The sequence below is a fragment of the Desmodus rotundus genome, chromosome 7, assembly GCF_022682495.2.
Source record: "Desmodus rotundus isolate HL8 chromosome 7, HLdesRot8A.1, whole genome shotgun sequence".
Lineage (NCBI taxonomy): Eukaryota > Metazoa > Chordata > Mammalia > Chiroptera > Phyllostomidae > Desmodus > Desmodus rotundus.
This window is the reverse complement of record NC_071393.1, coordinates 24356164-24371330: the sequence shown is the minus strand read 5'-3', so window position 1 is coordinate 24371330 and position 15167 is coordinate 24356164. Positions and strand designations below refer to the sequence as shown.

The following is a 15167-nucleotide window of genomic DNA, read 5'->3' as shown; positions in this document are numbered from 1 at the left end:
GCCGGGACCTGCTTTGACCAAGGATGCGACGAGCTCCACATGGGTGTCGCAGACTGAACACGTCTCTGAGAGCAATCCCTTTCCCTGCTCACTGTGGGCGAGTGGGCCGACGCCGGTGCCAGGGCTTGGCACAGAGAACGGGCTGGCAGACACTCCTATTTTTAGTCTCCAGGCAAGGAAGGGAGGCGGGAGTGGAGCTGCGGCCTCACCCAGCTGTGGGCGTTTGGTTGCCTCCCAGCAAAAGTGTGCCCCGCCCAGCCAGACGTGGAGGGAGAGAAAGTTATAAAAACCATCTAACTGCATAGAACCTCTGCCGTCTGGCCCGAGCAACTTGTTGCTAGCTCTGAAATAGTTCCGGAAGAAAAGGAGGAGTGGGAGGGGTGTGATGGTACCGAGCCCACTAGATGCCAAAGTATGGACACGCAGGTACCGTTTTAGAAATGAGACAGTCACGGCACGTGCCATCCAGGAACCAGATGCGTTTGGTTGGTCCATTCTCACAAATACTAAGGACCAAGTGAGGCTGGGACACCCTCATCTTAATGTAGTTGTTATGCAAATCAGAGTTTAGAATTAGATTCGCCACTTCCTAGGTAGCCTTGTGACATCCATCGATTTGCCTAGTCTGCTAAGCTATAGGCTCCTCATGTACATAAAACAGGCAAATTATCACACTGAACGTGGCGTTGTGAGGACAGCATAAGATAACATATAAATTGCTCAGCAAGACCGTGGCTCATAATAAGTGTTCAATAAATGCTAGCTATTATCATCATTTTTACATCCCTTCTCCCACCATTGCATACAATAAGCCCATTAGAAGAGAGCTTGCTGAACATTAGTCTTGTGCTCCGGAATCAGAGTTACGAATGGGTTCTCCTGCAATAAGAAATAATGCTCCACGACAGGAGGAAGGTTAAGAAATGGAACCGAACGTTCCAAGGGAATAGAAAAAAGTCTCAGGAGTAAGACCAAGAATGTCTGCCTCTCTGTCCCCGACATTCTCTCCCTCAGGCGAAAACCTCACGGCTGGAGCAAATAAAGAAAAATGATGGTCTCAGAGGAGCGAACTGCCTGAGTCATTAGGGCAGATTTAGCTAAGAGCACAAAGCTTAGATAAACCACATTTATTAAATTTCCCCCGTGGTGAAAGTTCTTCTCCGGGCACACGTGAATTCCACAGGAAACTCCCAGAAAGCCAAGAGAAAGGGTCGTCTGACCTCTGCAAAGCTCTCGTGAAATACGTATTTCATGGTAACCTAGGAAAAGGATTTTGCCCCGAAGCCTGTTCTTGGTTCAAGTTTCACTCCTAGAAGGAGAGGCTGCCTTCCCTGGGGAGGGGCTGGTCACGGGCTTCCGACCTCCCTCCCGAGGGACCAACATTCCCTTCTGTCTTCTGCTCCTCATTAAGTTCCTCTCGCTCCCCAGGGTGGCAGGGTGCACCCTGTACTTAAGGGAACGTGCTTGGCTGCAAGACGGTCCTCCCAGGAGCCTGGTCCCCTCTCTCTGGCTTTGGATTTCTTGTTCCTGCTTTCAGGCTCCTTCTGCACTAAGCCAATGTGCCGCTGGGCTCCCGGTCTTTCCCAGCGCTGCCTTCTCAGAGTCGAGAGGAGGAGGAAGACAACACTCGTGGACGGCTCCCTGTGGCAGGCGCTTTCCGTCTGCCTCTCACTTAGCCTTACGTGACCCCTGCAAATCCAGCATTCCTGTTTCAGGGAAGTCAAGTACTTTGCCCAGGATCACACAGCCACAAAGCCCAGGAGGCAGGAGGCCCATTCGGGTCCAGCAGACCCTGCAGCCTGCAGGCCGAATCTCAGAAACTGACAACACTCACCTATGGTGTTGCAAGCCATCGCCCCTTGTCACCCTACCATTCAGGAGGCTAGGGTGATAACGGAGGAGGGAGGCTTCTAGTCTACCCCTTGACCTGGGGGTATTTAAACGGGTGGGTGGATTCACTTTGTGATGATTCCTTGAGTTGGGTATTTATGAGTTTTGTGCTTCTCTGTTTGTTGCACTTTAATGGAAACGTTTGTTTACTTTCTTCTTTGTTTATGTGCTAGCATAAACATATATACACGGGCATATGTGTATTTCTATTTGGGGTCCTGAATAGCCTGCAGGGCCAGCTGCTGAGAATGGAATGGCCTTCCCAATGTGAAAACATAAGGAAAAATACACCTCCGTGCTGGAGGTGGTATTTGGGAGCTGAAAGATGGAAGTGAGCGGAGTAAAGCATTGCAGGTGTGGGGCAGAGCCCAACAATAGGGCTTTCTTCAGCGCTGCACTGCCCCCGCCTAACGGGGTCTTCACCCAAGGCACCTGGAGCAGGACAGACAAGGGGTGTCCCAGTGCCAAAGCCTTTGTCTTCTGTCTCACAGAGAATTCTCACTCTCGTAATTGACTCTGGGTCTCCCTCTTCCCTGCACTGCGTCAATGGCTTGGGTGGGGAGGGTGGAGGGAGGAGGGAGGTAAGGCCTGGCTGACTGCTGGGACCAGGGAGACCCGGCCTTTTGTCTGCGGGGGTTCTGTTCTCTCTCCCAGGTCAGACCCGGGCCTGGAAGGGGTAATGCTCCACCAGCCTAACGGCCTGGACCATCACCTTTGCCCGGCCGGCCGTCTGAGGCTGCCGGTGGGAGCGCCACAAGAGGCCAAATGTGTTTTCCATTAAGTTTAAATTAAAAACGAGACTCCAGATAGATACCGTCTCTGCGGCCTCCCTGTCACACAACATATTTCAGTGCCGCCACTATTTAAGAACACAGTTTCTTAGCAGTTTTCACAGGCCAGACCCCATTACCCGCACAGAACCCGACTTTTTGTCAAATGAAAAGGGCTCTTTTTCTTTCTCCTGCCTATGGCTGCCCTGCCCAGGACCTCCTGAGCTCCCAGAAACCCCGAACTCCCCCCAGTGGCCCTGAGTTTGAACTGCCAGCGGGGGCAGCCCTCACCCCCTGCGAGATCCCACCCAATCTCACTTCCCGCAGCCCACGACTGTAAATACAGGCCTTGCCAAACGGGCTGTGCCCGAGTGAGATACTGGGGGGCCGCCAGTCGGGTCCAGAGTGGGGCGCCTCGGGGAAGAGGGAAGGACAGGGCTAGTGTGGTGATAGGTTTGGCTTAATCTGCCTCATTCCAGGAGGCCACAGGAAAGTTTTCAGAAAGCGTTTATCTCTTGGGACAAATAAAACCAGAGAACCCTGTGGGCAAAGTGGTCTGGCTCTCAACATGGAAGGCCCAGGGGAGTGAGGCTAATTCTGAAGCAGAGACGGAGGACAAGTGCGCACAGGTTAGCTCTGGCTCTTTGGGCCATCTCAGCTCAGAGATGGGCCCGGCTTCAGCCTGGGGCATCCAAGGCCTGGGTCGTGGAGTCCAGGCACGCTCCACTGGCTGCATGTGTGCCTTTGAGGCGGTTTCTGAAGCGCTCCACGCCTCGATTGCTTTAGCTTTAAAATGGGGATTACAGATACTCTGTGTGGTGTCCACAAGGGGGCGTGCTGTCCTTGTAAAGTGAAGGACACCTGGGGAGATGCACACCTGAGCCCTAGTGTCCCCAGGAGGCTCCAGAAGGATCCTTAGAACTGTGCACCCTTCCGGCCCACATGGTCGCCCTCCCATTTCAAGTGTGCGCAGCGTTACAGAGGGACGGTGCGGGGGACAGCCACTCTGTCGGGGACAGCTGAAAAGCCTGGATCTAAAGAAACAGCACTCCTCCCCCTCAGGAAGGCTGGACTGATGCTAACATGCCAGGGTACCAGGCAGGGGATAGAGGGGCTTGGGACATTGCTATTTATTCTCCACCCTGGAAAATGAAAATTTGTTATTAGCCCTGGCTGGTGTGGCTCCGTGGATTGAGAGCAGGCCTGCAAACCAAAGGGTCACCAGTTTGATTCCCACTCAGGCCACATGCCTGGGTTGCGGCGGGCCAGGTCCCCGGTGGTGTGGGGGGGGGGGGCACGTAGGCAGTAGCCACACATTGCTGTTTCTCTCCCTTTCTTTTTCCTTCCCTTCCCCTCTCTCTAAAAAGAAATAAATAAAAACTTTTTAAAAAGTGTTACTTAACAGTTAAAGTATACCTTTCCCTGAGACAATCAGAGTAAACACGCAGGCACGTTCTGTGAGCGTGTGACGCCAGAACTGCCCATCCTGTAAGGTTTCCTCTTTGCTGCTGACGTCCAGCAAGATCAGGCACTTTGGGGAAGCACATCCAATTAGGAGCCTTCTGAGGTGCAGTTCAGTTCTGAGGTCCCCAGCTCTGACCCGTGGACTTCCCTTAGCCCACTGTACTTCCTCTGTCGTGTAGAGGAGCTCAGCTCTTTTCCTTCTGTTTCCTGCCAAAGTGGAAATGTTTGAACCCCATGCCCTCCTCAACAATGGGACAGGTGACAAAGCACAAGGCACCCCCGTCCCTTCCTCCTGCCTCGACTCAGCTGCCCGACCTCTTTCCCCAAAGCGCCGGCCTCCCGGCCTCAGCACAGAACATCTGCTGGAAGCCAGTCTGGAAAAACAATAAAGTATTTGAAGACATGCTGGTGGACACCAGGGAGTTCCTGGCAATCCAGGCAGCAGACGGCCACCAGGCACGTGACCTCTTGCCGCGGTTTCGCAGGCCAACCACCGCCCAAAGCCGCAGTCCCAGAGGCTGGGACCTGACGGTAGACACCAGTGAAAAAGAAGCATGAATCAAACTTGTTTTCCAGGATAGCAGGTCGTTTTAAGTCGAGGTTCCTCCAAGGGCCTCTAGACTGTGACGATTCTGGGCTGGGGCGAGTTTTTATGAACCTCGATACAGGCGTTTTAATTTTTGCTTGTGTGGGCAGATGTGGTTTTTATATCAACACACAGACCACTTTCTATTTAGCTGTTTCACTCAACGCTGTATCACATACGTACATTGTTCCATCTCCTCTCAACTCTGGGAATGTGTTCCACTAACAAGTTCCTTTCTGCAAACTTCATTTGCTTTCGTTAGTTTGGGACATCTTCCTTAATGTCCACAAATACTCTTAAAACCAGAAAAGGAAAAAAGAAGCCAGCCACACTTCTCCTTGCCCTACTACCTGTACCCCCCAAAAACCACACTCCCTGGCCCCCACTTCATCACCTGCTCTGTCCTTGGCTCTCACTCAGCGGAGAGCCTCTTCAATGGCCACCCATGACCAGCTCACCAAATTCCTGGCCTCACTTTAGGGTCTAGAGGGGACTCGGGCTGTTTACGGCCCTGCCGGAAAGCAGGGCCTGGGGACTCCATGGCATGAATGGGCTTTCCCCACGTCAAGTCCAGATGAGCTTGACCATTTCCCCAACAAGGGCACCCATCATGGACCCCAAAGTTGTTGGGCCCCGGCTGCTCCTGTCCATCTCTTCTCCCACAAAGGAAGAAAAGGGGCCGCGACTCCTGGGCCTCCTCCCATCTGATCCAGGGGAAGCAGAAAGGCAGGCCCTCTCAGGGCTTTTGCTTTGCTGGTCTCTCCTCAAGCCCACTCCCACCCCTGGCCTGCCTAACAAGCATCATTGCAGGGTTCTGCATAAAGATCCTATTTAAAAAGTTCTATAAACACATAAAGACTGAGAAATACTGATTGTTAGAAAATGTTAATTCTCCAAAGCTCAGAAAAAAGCTGGGTGGAACATTGCCCCCTTTTTTTTTGAAATGGTTGTTTCTTGGGCTCACCCCACGTGGCAGCAAGACTCAGACGTGAGGTCATGGCTGTGGTGTTAACATATACTGCGTCATCCACGCCCCCCACCCCGATGCCAGACACCCCACCGAGGTGACTGAGGAGCCTGGAGGCAGCGGTGGAAACTTCTGAGACATTTTTAAAATTTTTCCATTTTAAAGCCAGTGTGCACTGTCCCCAGGCCACGCAGTACCCTGCTGCAGAACAAGACCGACGATCGCAAGGGTGACAAGTTGAAGACCCCTGAACAATGGCGAGCAAATGAAGAACCAACGAAGCCAGAGCCCAGGAGACCCGAAAGGCAGCCCATAGGCACTGTCCAAGGATCTCGGCTTTGAAGGGGCTTTAAAATCATCAGATTCCTTCCCTCGAAGCTTAGTGCCTTCAAGATTCCCAGCAGCCTTGGCCACTGACAGCAAATACTGTGTAATCCGAGGCCGTCAGTCTGCCTTGGGGGGGCTGGGCTGACGGTTCGAAAGCTTCCTCACTGGATGAGTCCACATCTGTTTACCTGTAGCTTCAGCTCCCCGATCTCGGTACCACCTTTCCACAGAACAGTCCTTTCATACGTGGGCTCATTGGTAGCCCACCTGGCCTGGATTTCTGGTGAAGAGTTAAGGCCGAGATTGTTAGCGGGCCTCAAAGAATTCTGCTCCTGTCTCTGGGTATGTTTCATATCAAATGGCATTTACATCAAATTGTCGGTGCTACAGAACGCTCACAGTGGGGAAATCCTTTGGACGACTCTATACTTTCTTTCGTAAACTCTCCTGTTCCAAAGCTCTTTTCCTCCTGACCATCAGGGGAAGGCTTTGGACAGATCCTAACGGACCTGTAGCGTCTGCTACTCTCCTTGTTTAGCTAAGATGGGGGTGTAGGTGGCAGCCATAAAGGTGGGGTTGGGAGGTGCCCGAATGATCCCAAGGATAAGAGGAACTTTATGTGTAATTTCAAATCCCTAAATCCTGTCCATGAATCTGGATTTACTGTAGGAACCCTAAATCATTGCTCGGGAAAATACCAGCGAGGGCATCCATGTATTTATAATTACGGGGCTAAGTAGTTTCTGGGCAGGGCTTCTCATAGGCGGGATATGGGCAGCCTCTGGCAGTCCCCTCGGGGCCACTGTCCCCTGTGTTTCCTCCACTCCTCATGGTTTTTCCTATGACAGCATGGGACTGGGCCAGCCGTCTTGCAGGGTCAGTAGGAGCCCATGTGGCCTTGGTAACGTGACAGACCTGCAGCATCTGCCCAACATACACCGACGGCAGGGGACCCAACTTCCTTCCCTGCATGGGCTCCGTAGGCACCCCATCTTCGCTGGGAGCATCAGGGCAGAGCTTTCTCCCAGCCCCGGGGAGGTGGGCTACACCCCCCGGGGGCGTTTCACAGCCCGAAACAGACAGGGCACTTACTTTCCCTGAGGTAACTGAGGTGTGACAACAGCACTTCTGTGTTGTAGAGGGAGGTGGCTCGGAGGAAGTCCTCCTTGTTCATTTTACACAGTTCCTTGCCGTCCATGTTCTGGAAAAAGGCGGTGTCGATCTCCATCAAGCTGTACTCCTTGATCGCCCACTCCAGCCACTGCCGCACGTGCTCCTGCGTCCACAGCGTGGGGTCTGCAGGGGAGAAGTCTGTCAGCAAGGGCTGCGGGCGTGGGGTGTGGTGGCGGCTCCCTCCACTTCACAAAGGCTGGGAAGCCTCTCTTTGCCTCTGTCTTCCTCCTCCATCCTTCCCCCACCCCCTCTCTCTCCTCTCTTCTCTCTCTTTCTTCCCACCCTTTCCTCTCCCCTTCCCTTCCCTCCTTCCCAGCCCCACTCTCCCTCTTCCTCCCCTCTCTCCCTCTCCTACCACCCTCACTGGGAAAACGGGTTCCCTCCCAGATGGTCCTCCCAGCCCTCCCATCTGGGTCCCTGGCATCTGGCGCTGCCTGAACCACTTAGCACTCTGGCGAGGCTCTCAGATGCCTCACTACGCATCCTGACAGCACACTCTTTAAAGCTTTGGGAAGTCAATTGAAACCTTTGCCTGAGAAATGGTGGCATCAAAATGAAAATAAACACTGTTCCACAGATCCAGGGACCAGTGTCTCTGGAAAGAGAAACCATCTGTATTTTGAGAGCGCTGATGACTTCATGGAAGAACACGATCCTCAGATGGCAACAGAGAGAACACATCTGTACACACTTTTCCTGCGAGTCCATCTGCGCAGATGGGAAACCCACTGGTGTTAGCCCTTAACGTGAATCCAGCCTGTATTTTCACCCCTCGGACACAGCTGTGTGAAAGTTTCTACCAGATCATCCCCAAAACGTTTTTCTGATATGTAAGTCCCCAAAGATGAGAAATAGTGTCAGAGAGAAAACCTTTAGCCCTTGAGTGAACATCAAGAATAAGGACTAAGGCCACTTCCACATAAGACCCTCACGACTCCATCATGGCCAGGTGTGTGTGTGTGAGGGGGATGGGTGCATCTTGGGTGCTAGTGAGGAGTCCAGTAGGTCCCGTGGGAGGTAGAGGTCCTTATAGCTGATCACTTTGCACAGTCTGGAAGCCACCGCCCTCGTTGGCTAACCAATTATTAGTGAATCCAATAAACACTTCAAGTGTGCTCATCATAGAAGAAAAGGATGTGGCCCTCAGCCTCGTGAAAGACCCAGCCACGTGAAAAACTCAGGTAGGAAAGCACATAATGAAGGAACAGATTTTGTGGTGGTAGCTGAAGCAGTGAGAAGTGGAGGAGAATAGTGTACATGTGGAGTCACGGAAGGCTTGCTGGAGGAGGAGAGGAGACAGGATTGTAGGTCAGCTGTCCGCTGCAGCTTCTACTGGCTCCCTTTTATCAGCAGGTGTATTTGGTGGGAATGTCTGCGCTACCTCTCAACCATGTCACCCTCTCCTGCTAAGACTTCGTGAAGGCTCTGGGCAAAAATGGAAACCTAGTTTGAATGATCAGGGGTGGCAGAGGGGAAAAACAAGGTTTTGTTTTTATTTTCTCTCGCCCCCTGCGGCTTGCCTGCAGAGGTGACTCTCCTGTGCTTTTACTCAGAGCTTCCGCTGGTTGCCCTGGGCTGGCAGGGGCTTTCTGCTTCTCCTTGGTTATGACATGTGAGAATTGGTGGGGAGGTGGCTGCGTCTACTTGGCAAGTGCCTAGCAGCGCCCCATGCGTGGAGTGGACAGGCTGGTGAAAGAGGAGAGTGAGGAGAGGAAAATCTGGGGTGCAGGTCACAGGCTGATGCTGACTGTCATACCACAATCCAGCTCCTGGCAACCCCAGATTTGGGGTGCCTACTGTGTGCCAGCTGCTCCTACTTTTCACTTATCAAGAAAACCCTACAAAGTGGCTTGTCTCTTCATTTCACAGATGGGAAGTAGAGCCCTGAAGGGTTAAGTCCCTAACTCAACCTTAAGTCCCAGTCTGAGCCGGGGTTCCAGTCCAGGCCTTCCCAGGACTTCATTTAGTTGAGGGGGTTGGTCCCCCTACCCCAAAGCCTCTTCTCTGTTCCTCTCACAGTCCTACCTGAACTCGCCTGTGAGTTTCTCTGCAGCTAAGCAAAACACAGAGCTCTTCTTATAGCTTCACTGTATGAGTCAAGCAATTAGGCATGGACCATTGGTAACTGGAAATAATTTTGCACCATTTCAGAATTGCAAAGAAAAATGGAGAAGCTGGGTGGTTGGATTATGCAGCATATTATTTCGTCTGATCTCCTTTGCTTGTCCTAATTGCTCCTGTTTAACATCCAAGGCCTTTGATTTGATTTTACACCATGCAGTTAATTTAGTTTATTATTTCCTCTCTTGCTTTGAGCTCTAGCACAATATTATTTCTCTCCCTTCACAGAACAATGAATTACAAATCTTTCACTTTGGATCACACTAAATTCTTCCAAATGTATTTCCTGGATGATTTAGTCCTAGTTTCTTCCTACCTGAACTTGGGCCTGGTGGTTAGCTAGGGTCCTCATATAGACTTGTCTTAAAATCCCCCCCTAAATTCAATCGGTCTCTCCACCAATGCCTTACTGCCTTGATCTGTGCGGACTGGCCCAGATGAAACTTTCCCTCATGTCCAGGAGGCTGACCTGGAGGAAGCCAGAATGTCCGAGGATCATGCTTAAGGACTAAGCCTGAAGTAAAATAGGGGAGTGAACCCACACCTAGTGAATTCATTAGATAAAGAGCTTAAACCCCCCCTGGGTATTAATTTGCACCATTTTCATTATTACTGCCATGGTGACCTTGGCCCACGGAAGACGGACATTTTGATATTATTGTTGAAAATATTTCAACACTGATTTAGAGTTGAAGGGCCACCAAGCAGCCTGGCCATCTTTGCCCCCCTTTCCCGTCCCCTCCCAAAAGTGTCTACAGACGTGAGATGATGTAAACATTGGGTTAAGACAATCTCTGGCCCTGGCTGGGTGGCTCAGTTGGTTGGAACATCATCCCATGCACCCAAAAGTTGTGGGTCCAATTCCCAGTCCGGGCACATACAGGAGGCAACCAACGATGTTTCTCTCTCATATCAATGTGTTTCTCTCTCTCCATCTCTCTTCGAAAGCAAGAAATATATCCTTGGGTGAGGATTAAAAAAAAAAAAAGACAACCTCTGACCTCTTAACCCTTCAGTCCTCAAGGTCTCTTTCCCATGCTGGCCACTGTTTGGCAGGCCAGGGAGTTCAATATCGCATGCCGACGGCCTGGTGAGGCTTGGCTTGGCTTGGCTTGGCTTTGGGGAGTCTGGCCAGGTTCCCACCCTGTCCACTTTGGTGCAGTTTCATCATCTGCCTTCTCTTGACGTGAAGGGGAAAGACACAGTGCTCTTGGACCTTACACATGCACCGGAGCTAAACATTCCTAGCTGGGGTCCTGGAGGAGGGTCAGCATTAAGTGATACCGGTCACGTAATGTGGATGGAACGGTTTACGCAGTGCCTGACACCTGGAGGGTGACCAGCGAATGGGCGCTATTCTTTCTCTGCCTTTGCGAGCCCACACGCTTGTGGAAGAAGGAAACTAAAAATGCTTCACGAACAGTTTCCAAGTCCTATAGGCACAGAAACATTCCCATTAGCCCACCCTGCTCCTGCCTCACTGGTCCCCTGCCACCTTGAACTTGGCCCAGAACACATACATGGGTGTAGCCACAGTCCCAGGAGATGGTGAGACACAGCTTCCCATGGAAGAGAAATACAAAGGGCCAGAGAGGAGGGGAGCACACAAAGCCACTCCTTCTAGGCCGAGAAGCAAATGCCTCTGAATTATCTCAGACACAACTGCACTTATACTTTTCCAAATGGAAGGGGCTTTGCCTTTTTGGTAAAGTTATTTTGGTGAAATGAGTTTTAATCTCTGCCCTGTAATTCACTTTGCTTAAGGCTTGGACATTCCAGCTCCTTCCACCTGGCACCAACTCTACACGTTTCAATTTTCAAACTCCCTTCTGGACCAGACGGCTGGGCCCTCTGGTCTAGCCGAGACCGAGTGTCCAGCCAATACCCCAAGGCTTGAACAATGATTTTATTCTCTGTAACCAACAGCACCAATACTTAGGAAAAATAGGCTATTTTTACCTAATGATATAACGTGCTGCACACATGTTAAGGAGCTCCATTTGTTAAATATAGTTATTTCTATTCTGAAACTGAGAGAGCTGGCTATAATTTTGGAAAGGTGGCCCCCTGCAGATGCCAGGAGGCACATGTCTACTAGGGGGCAGGACAGACCTCGGCAGCCATCCTGCTCCTGAAAGGCGAGGGTGGGCACGTCTAGGGCCTCCCCAGGCTGCTGCTGCATTCAGGCTGCCTGGCCTCTGCTCGTTCTGCAGGCCGCATCCCCTGGGACCTGGCGTGGACCTAGAGCCTGTGGGTGTGGCCTGCCTGAGGGCGGGCTTCTGGAATCTGCATGTCAGGATTCTGGTGACATTTGGGAAACTGTCCTGGACGGCAGCTAGGGAGAAAGGCAAGAAGTGCAACTTTTCCAAGTCAGCATTTCCACGGAGAGCAGGGTACTGGGCCAACGTTCAGATGCCACTAGGAGAGACCTGCCCTTTGACTACTTGCCCAGTAGGGTGAGGGCATGCATGCTAGCCAGCAGCTGGGTTCCCAAGGTTACCTGCGGGGACGATGACCCTCCTCTCGTTGGTGGTCATGTTGGGAGGAGGGGGGCCGTTCTTCTCGTCCATGTAGCTGTTGTAGTTCATGGCGTTGGACTCGCCCCCACCGACCAGCTTGCCGCATTTGCTAACACTGCAGTCCACTGGAGACTCCCTAGATGGAGAGGAGACAAAGGGAGGAAGCTGTCACTGCCACTGCATCCGCACCGCACAAGAGTTCACCCTAGCCCATCGCTCAATCAACAGGAGCCCTCTCCCAGCTCGGCCTGGAGTCAGGGTGAGCAGGCGGATGCTGCTGAGGCAGCTTTATTTCTGTTCTCCACGCTGCGGCCAGAGGTGCCTTCAAATCCCAGCCTGATCTTATCATCCCGGAACTTAAAAGTGCCTGGCAGCTCCTGCTGCCCCCTGACTGGAGTCTGGACTTCTCAGGACGGAACTACAGCTCCCACCCATCTGCAGCGGACACTTTCGCCTGGCTGCCAGGCAGTGTACATGCTTGGGGCCTTTGCACCGGTCCCGCACCCCCAGTGCTTCTGTGCTGTTTCTAGGACTGTCATGCTGTGGGACTCTTAGCTTGGCAGGTGCCCCATCCCCTCGCTGGGCGAGGGAGTTTCCTGAGATGGTGACACTACTTTTCTGTAACCTCGAAGTAGATTACAGCCAGGTCTATACAGAACCTTGATTAGGAGATGAACGGTAGATGTTTCCTGAGTGAATTTCTATTGCATAATATGATTTTTATACACCGTTCTATGTGAACTTCCCAATAACCCTCCGAGATAGGTGTGGCAAGGGCTAACGGCTTCTTTTTTACAGTTAAGGAAACTGAGAGGTGAGGTGCCTGGGCCAGGGTCGCACAGCTAGCACAGAGGAAAGCAGGACGCGGGTTTTTAGGGCTCAGCTTTCCTGTCAAAACACACATGCAGAAGAGCTGGTTGCTGTGTGAAGGAGGAAGAGAATCCAAGAACTTCAACCCAATGGAGAGGCTGTGGCCCCCGTGGCCTTTTGCAGCCCTGGCCACCAAGCTCACAGGGGAAGTGTATCGAGGTGCACAAGGGACAGAGCAAAATCACCCAACCTGGTCTCAAAGCACATACGTAGCCCAGTTAGCACCTGGGATTTTGCAATAGGGTGCAGAGAGCCGGCTTACTGGCTTCAGCTCAGCAACAAGCAGCCATCTGGAGATCTGAGCTGATACCTGGTCCCCAGAGCAGGTGGGCAGGACATACCCCAAACCCCCAGCTCCTCAAAGCGTGCCCAGAGGAAGCGCCCTCCTACCCTGCCTTCACCTCCACTCAGCCACTCAGCAGAAGCAGGGCCATAGGAGGCGTCCAGAAGGCCAAGGAGAGGCTGCAGCTGTGGGTTCTTGGAGCAGGAAGCATCAGTCCTGGCCCCTCAGGAGACACCAGCCTGTTCTCTCCAAACCCAGCCCCAGAACAAGGAGTTCAGATACGGTGCACATTACAGCCGCCCAGCCCTGGGCCACACGACCTCTCCGGGCTCTCCAAAGGCCTGGCTGCTGCCTTCCCTACTCGGCTGTGGTCAGGACTGACCATCACGAGGTCTCAGCAGTAGGGTGGTGCCAGATGGGGTCCCAGCCCTCTCGCAACATGGTGGCAGTAGCTCCACATGCAGCGAGAGCAGCCACTAAGGCAGAAGAAGGGTGTAACAGCCCTGCGGGGGTGGGGAGCTCGGCGGGCGGGGAGGCCTGAGCACACTCAATAAAGAAAATTAAATGAATTTGTTTCTTAATCTGAAAGGAAAAAAAATACTGAAGATCACTTATCATAGCTGGGAGATAAATGCTCCACTGAGATATTAGAAGTCAGACGGTAATTTTTTCCTGATGTCTTACAGAGGGGAACATGGGCTGAAAATGAAAATAAGATGTATAACTTACACATGTTAGAATTTAAGGTTTTACTATTCGCCTACTGTTTTTCCAGGCAGAGAACCAAGAACCAGCCGTCAGAGCCCCGGACTGTTGAAGGTTTAACGTCCCCGTGGCAGTGCGAGGGAGGCAGTAGCTCATCGGGGCTTTTCACCAGGGGCTGGCCTTTGGCTTCTGCTGTTGAAGGACTTGGCTTGAGATGAAGCCGTCCCTGAAAGACCCTGGTCCGGGGTCTGAGCTGGGCTGTGGCCGAGCTCACTGGGATCCCCTCCTCATGGCCAACCACAAACGGTGTACGTGCACACATGCGCACCAACATGCATGTGTGAGCACACACACTCCAATGCACACACATGCACGCTCACACGCAGTCCAACACACACGCACACACACCAACACACACAAACCCTGATGTGTGCGTGCACACACACTCACGCCCACCCACACAAAGTGCACACCCATGCAAGCCTGTACACGTACACACATATTCACATGTACCCCGGTGCATACATGCACACGTGCACACGCATGCACACCCACCCATACAAGTGCACATGCATGCCTGCCTGCACATGCACACACATTCATATGTGCCCCAGTGCATATGTGCACATGTGCACACATGCACACACACAGAGCCACCAGGGTCTGGCAGCCTTTCTCAGCATACTTGTCCATTGTGAAGCAACTCAAGTGCAGCCGAAGTGGGAGGATTATGTTGGCTTTCAGCTAAAAGAGCAACATGTTCATTGGCTGGGAACTCCGTGGCAGAGGGTGGGGTTGCCAGAGCACACACTTCCCCTGGAGGAAGCCACTGGAGCACCAGGGCCACGGGCAGGGGAGGGATGCCTTTCAGCCCGCAGAGCACTGCCTATCTTAGGGGCCTACTGACAGAAGAGGTGCCCCTCTGTGGGCTGCACTCCCCTTTAGGAACATTGGGGAGATGCTTTGAAAAATTCTTTTCCACATCAGCCAGGCCTCTGGGGATTTCTGAGCCCCAAACTGACCCCTTGCCATGCAGAGGTGAAAAGTCAGAACCTCAGAAATCACTGAAATGCACTAATCCTTTCGGCACCCATGGCAGGGCCAGTCCCTGGTGCCAGGAGCAGAGAAAAATACATTTGAAAAAAGGGGAGCATTTGATGAAAGCTGTCCGGTTATGTCACCTAGTAGGAAGAGGAGCTGTGAGCACCACGGGGAGAGAGGTGCCTCCTGGGGAGGTGGGCACCGAGGAGGCAGGGGCGCCAGCTCCTGGAGGCCAGGGTCAGAACCATGGTCAAGACCGGGCCTCTCTTGTTGGGGTAACCACTGGGAGCCACACGGTGGTTGAAGCCTCCTCGTTTCCTATCCCACAGAAACTCATATTTCTCTTTCCTCCGCTTTCCTTCCTTCCGCCCCTGTGTGTGCACCTGCTCCCCAGCTGGGCAAGGCGATCTGTTGGGGAGCTCCTTGTTTGGAATGAACCCTGTCTTCAATC

At 52.5% G+C, this 15167-nt stretch overlaps 1 protein-coding gene across 3 annotated transcripts in view; it reads right to left on the bottom strand.

The window, feature by feature from the left end:
• Positions 1–15167, bottom strand: part of FLI1 (Fli-1 proto-oncogene, ETS transcription factor) — a 116960-nt gene that overhangs the window by 31004 nt on the left and 70789 nt on the right. For all 3 annotated transcript variants that reach the window (XM_045192760.3, XM_045192761.3, XM_024557308.4), the window contains 2 exons: positions 11799–11953; positions 7097–7300 (listed from right to left, as the gene is read on the bottom strand). In XM_045192760.3, coding sequence (XP_045048695.1) covers positions 7097–7300; positions 11799–11953 — 359 coding nt within the window. The remainder of the gene's footprint in view (positions 1–7096; positions 7301–11798; positions 11954–15167) is intronic.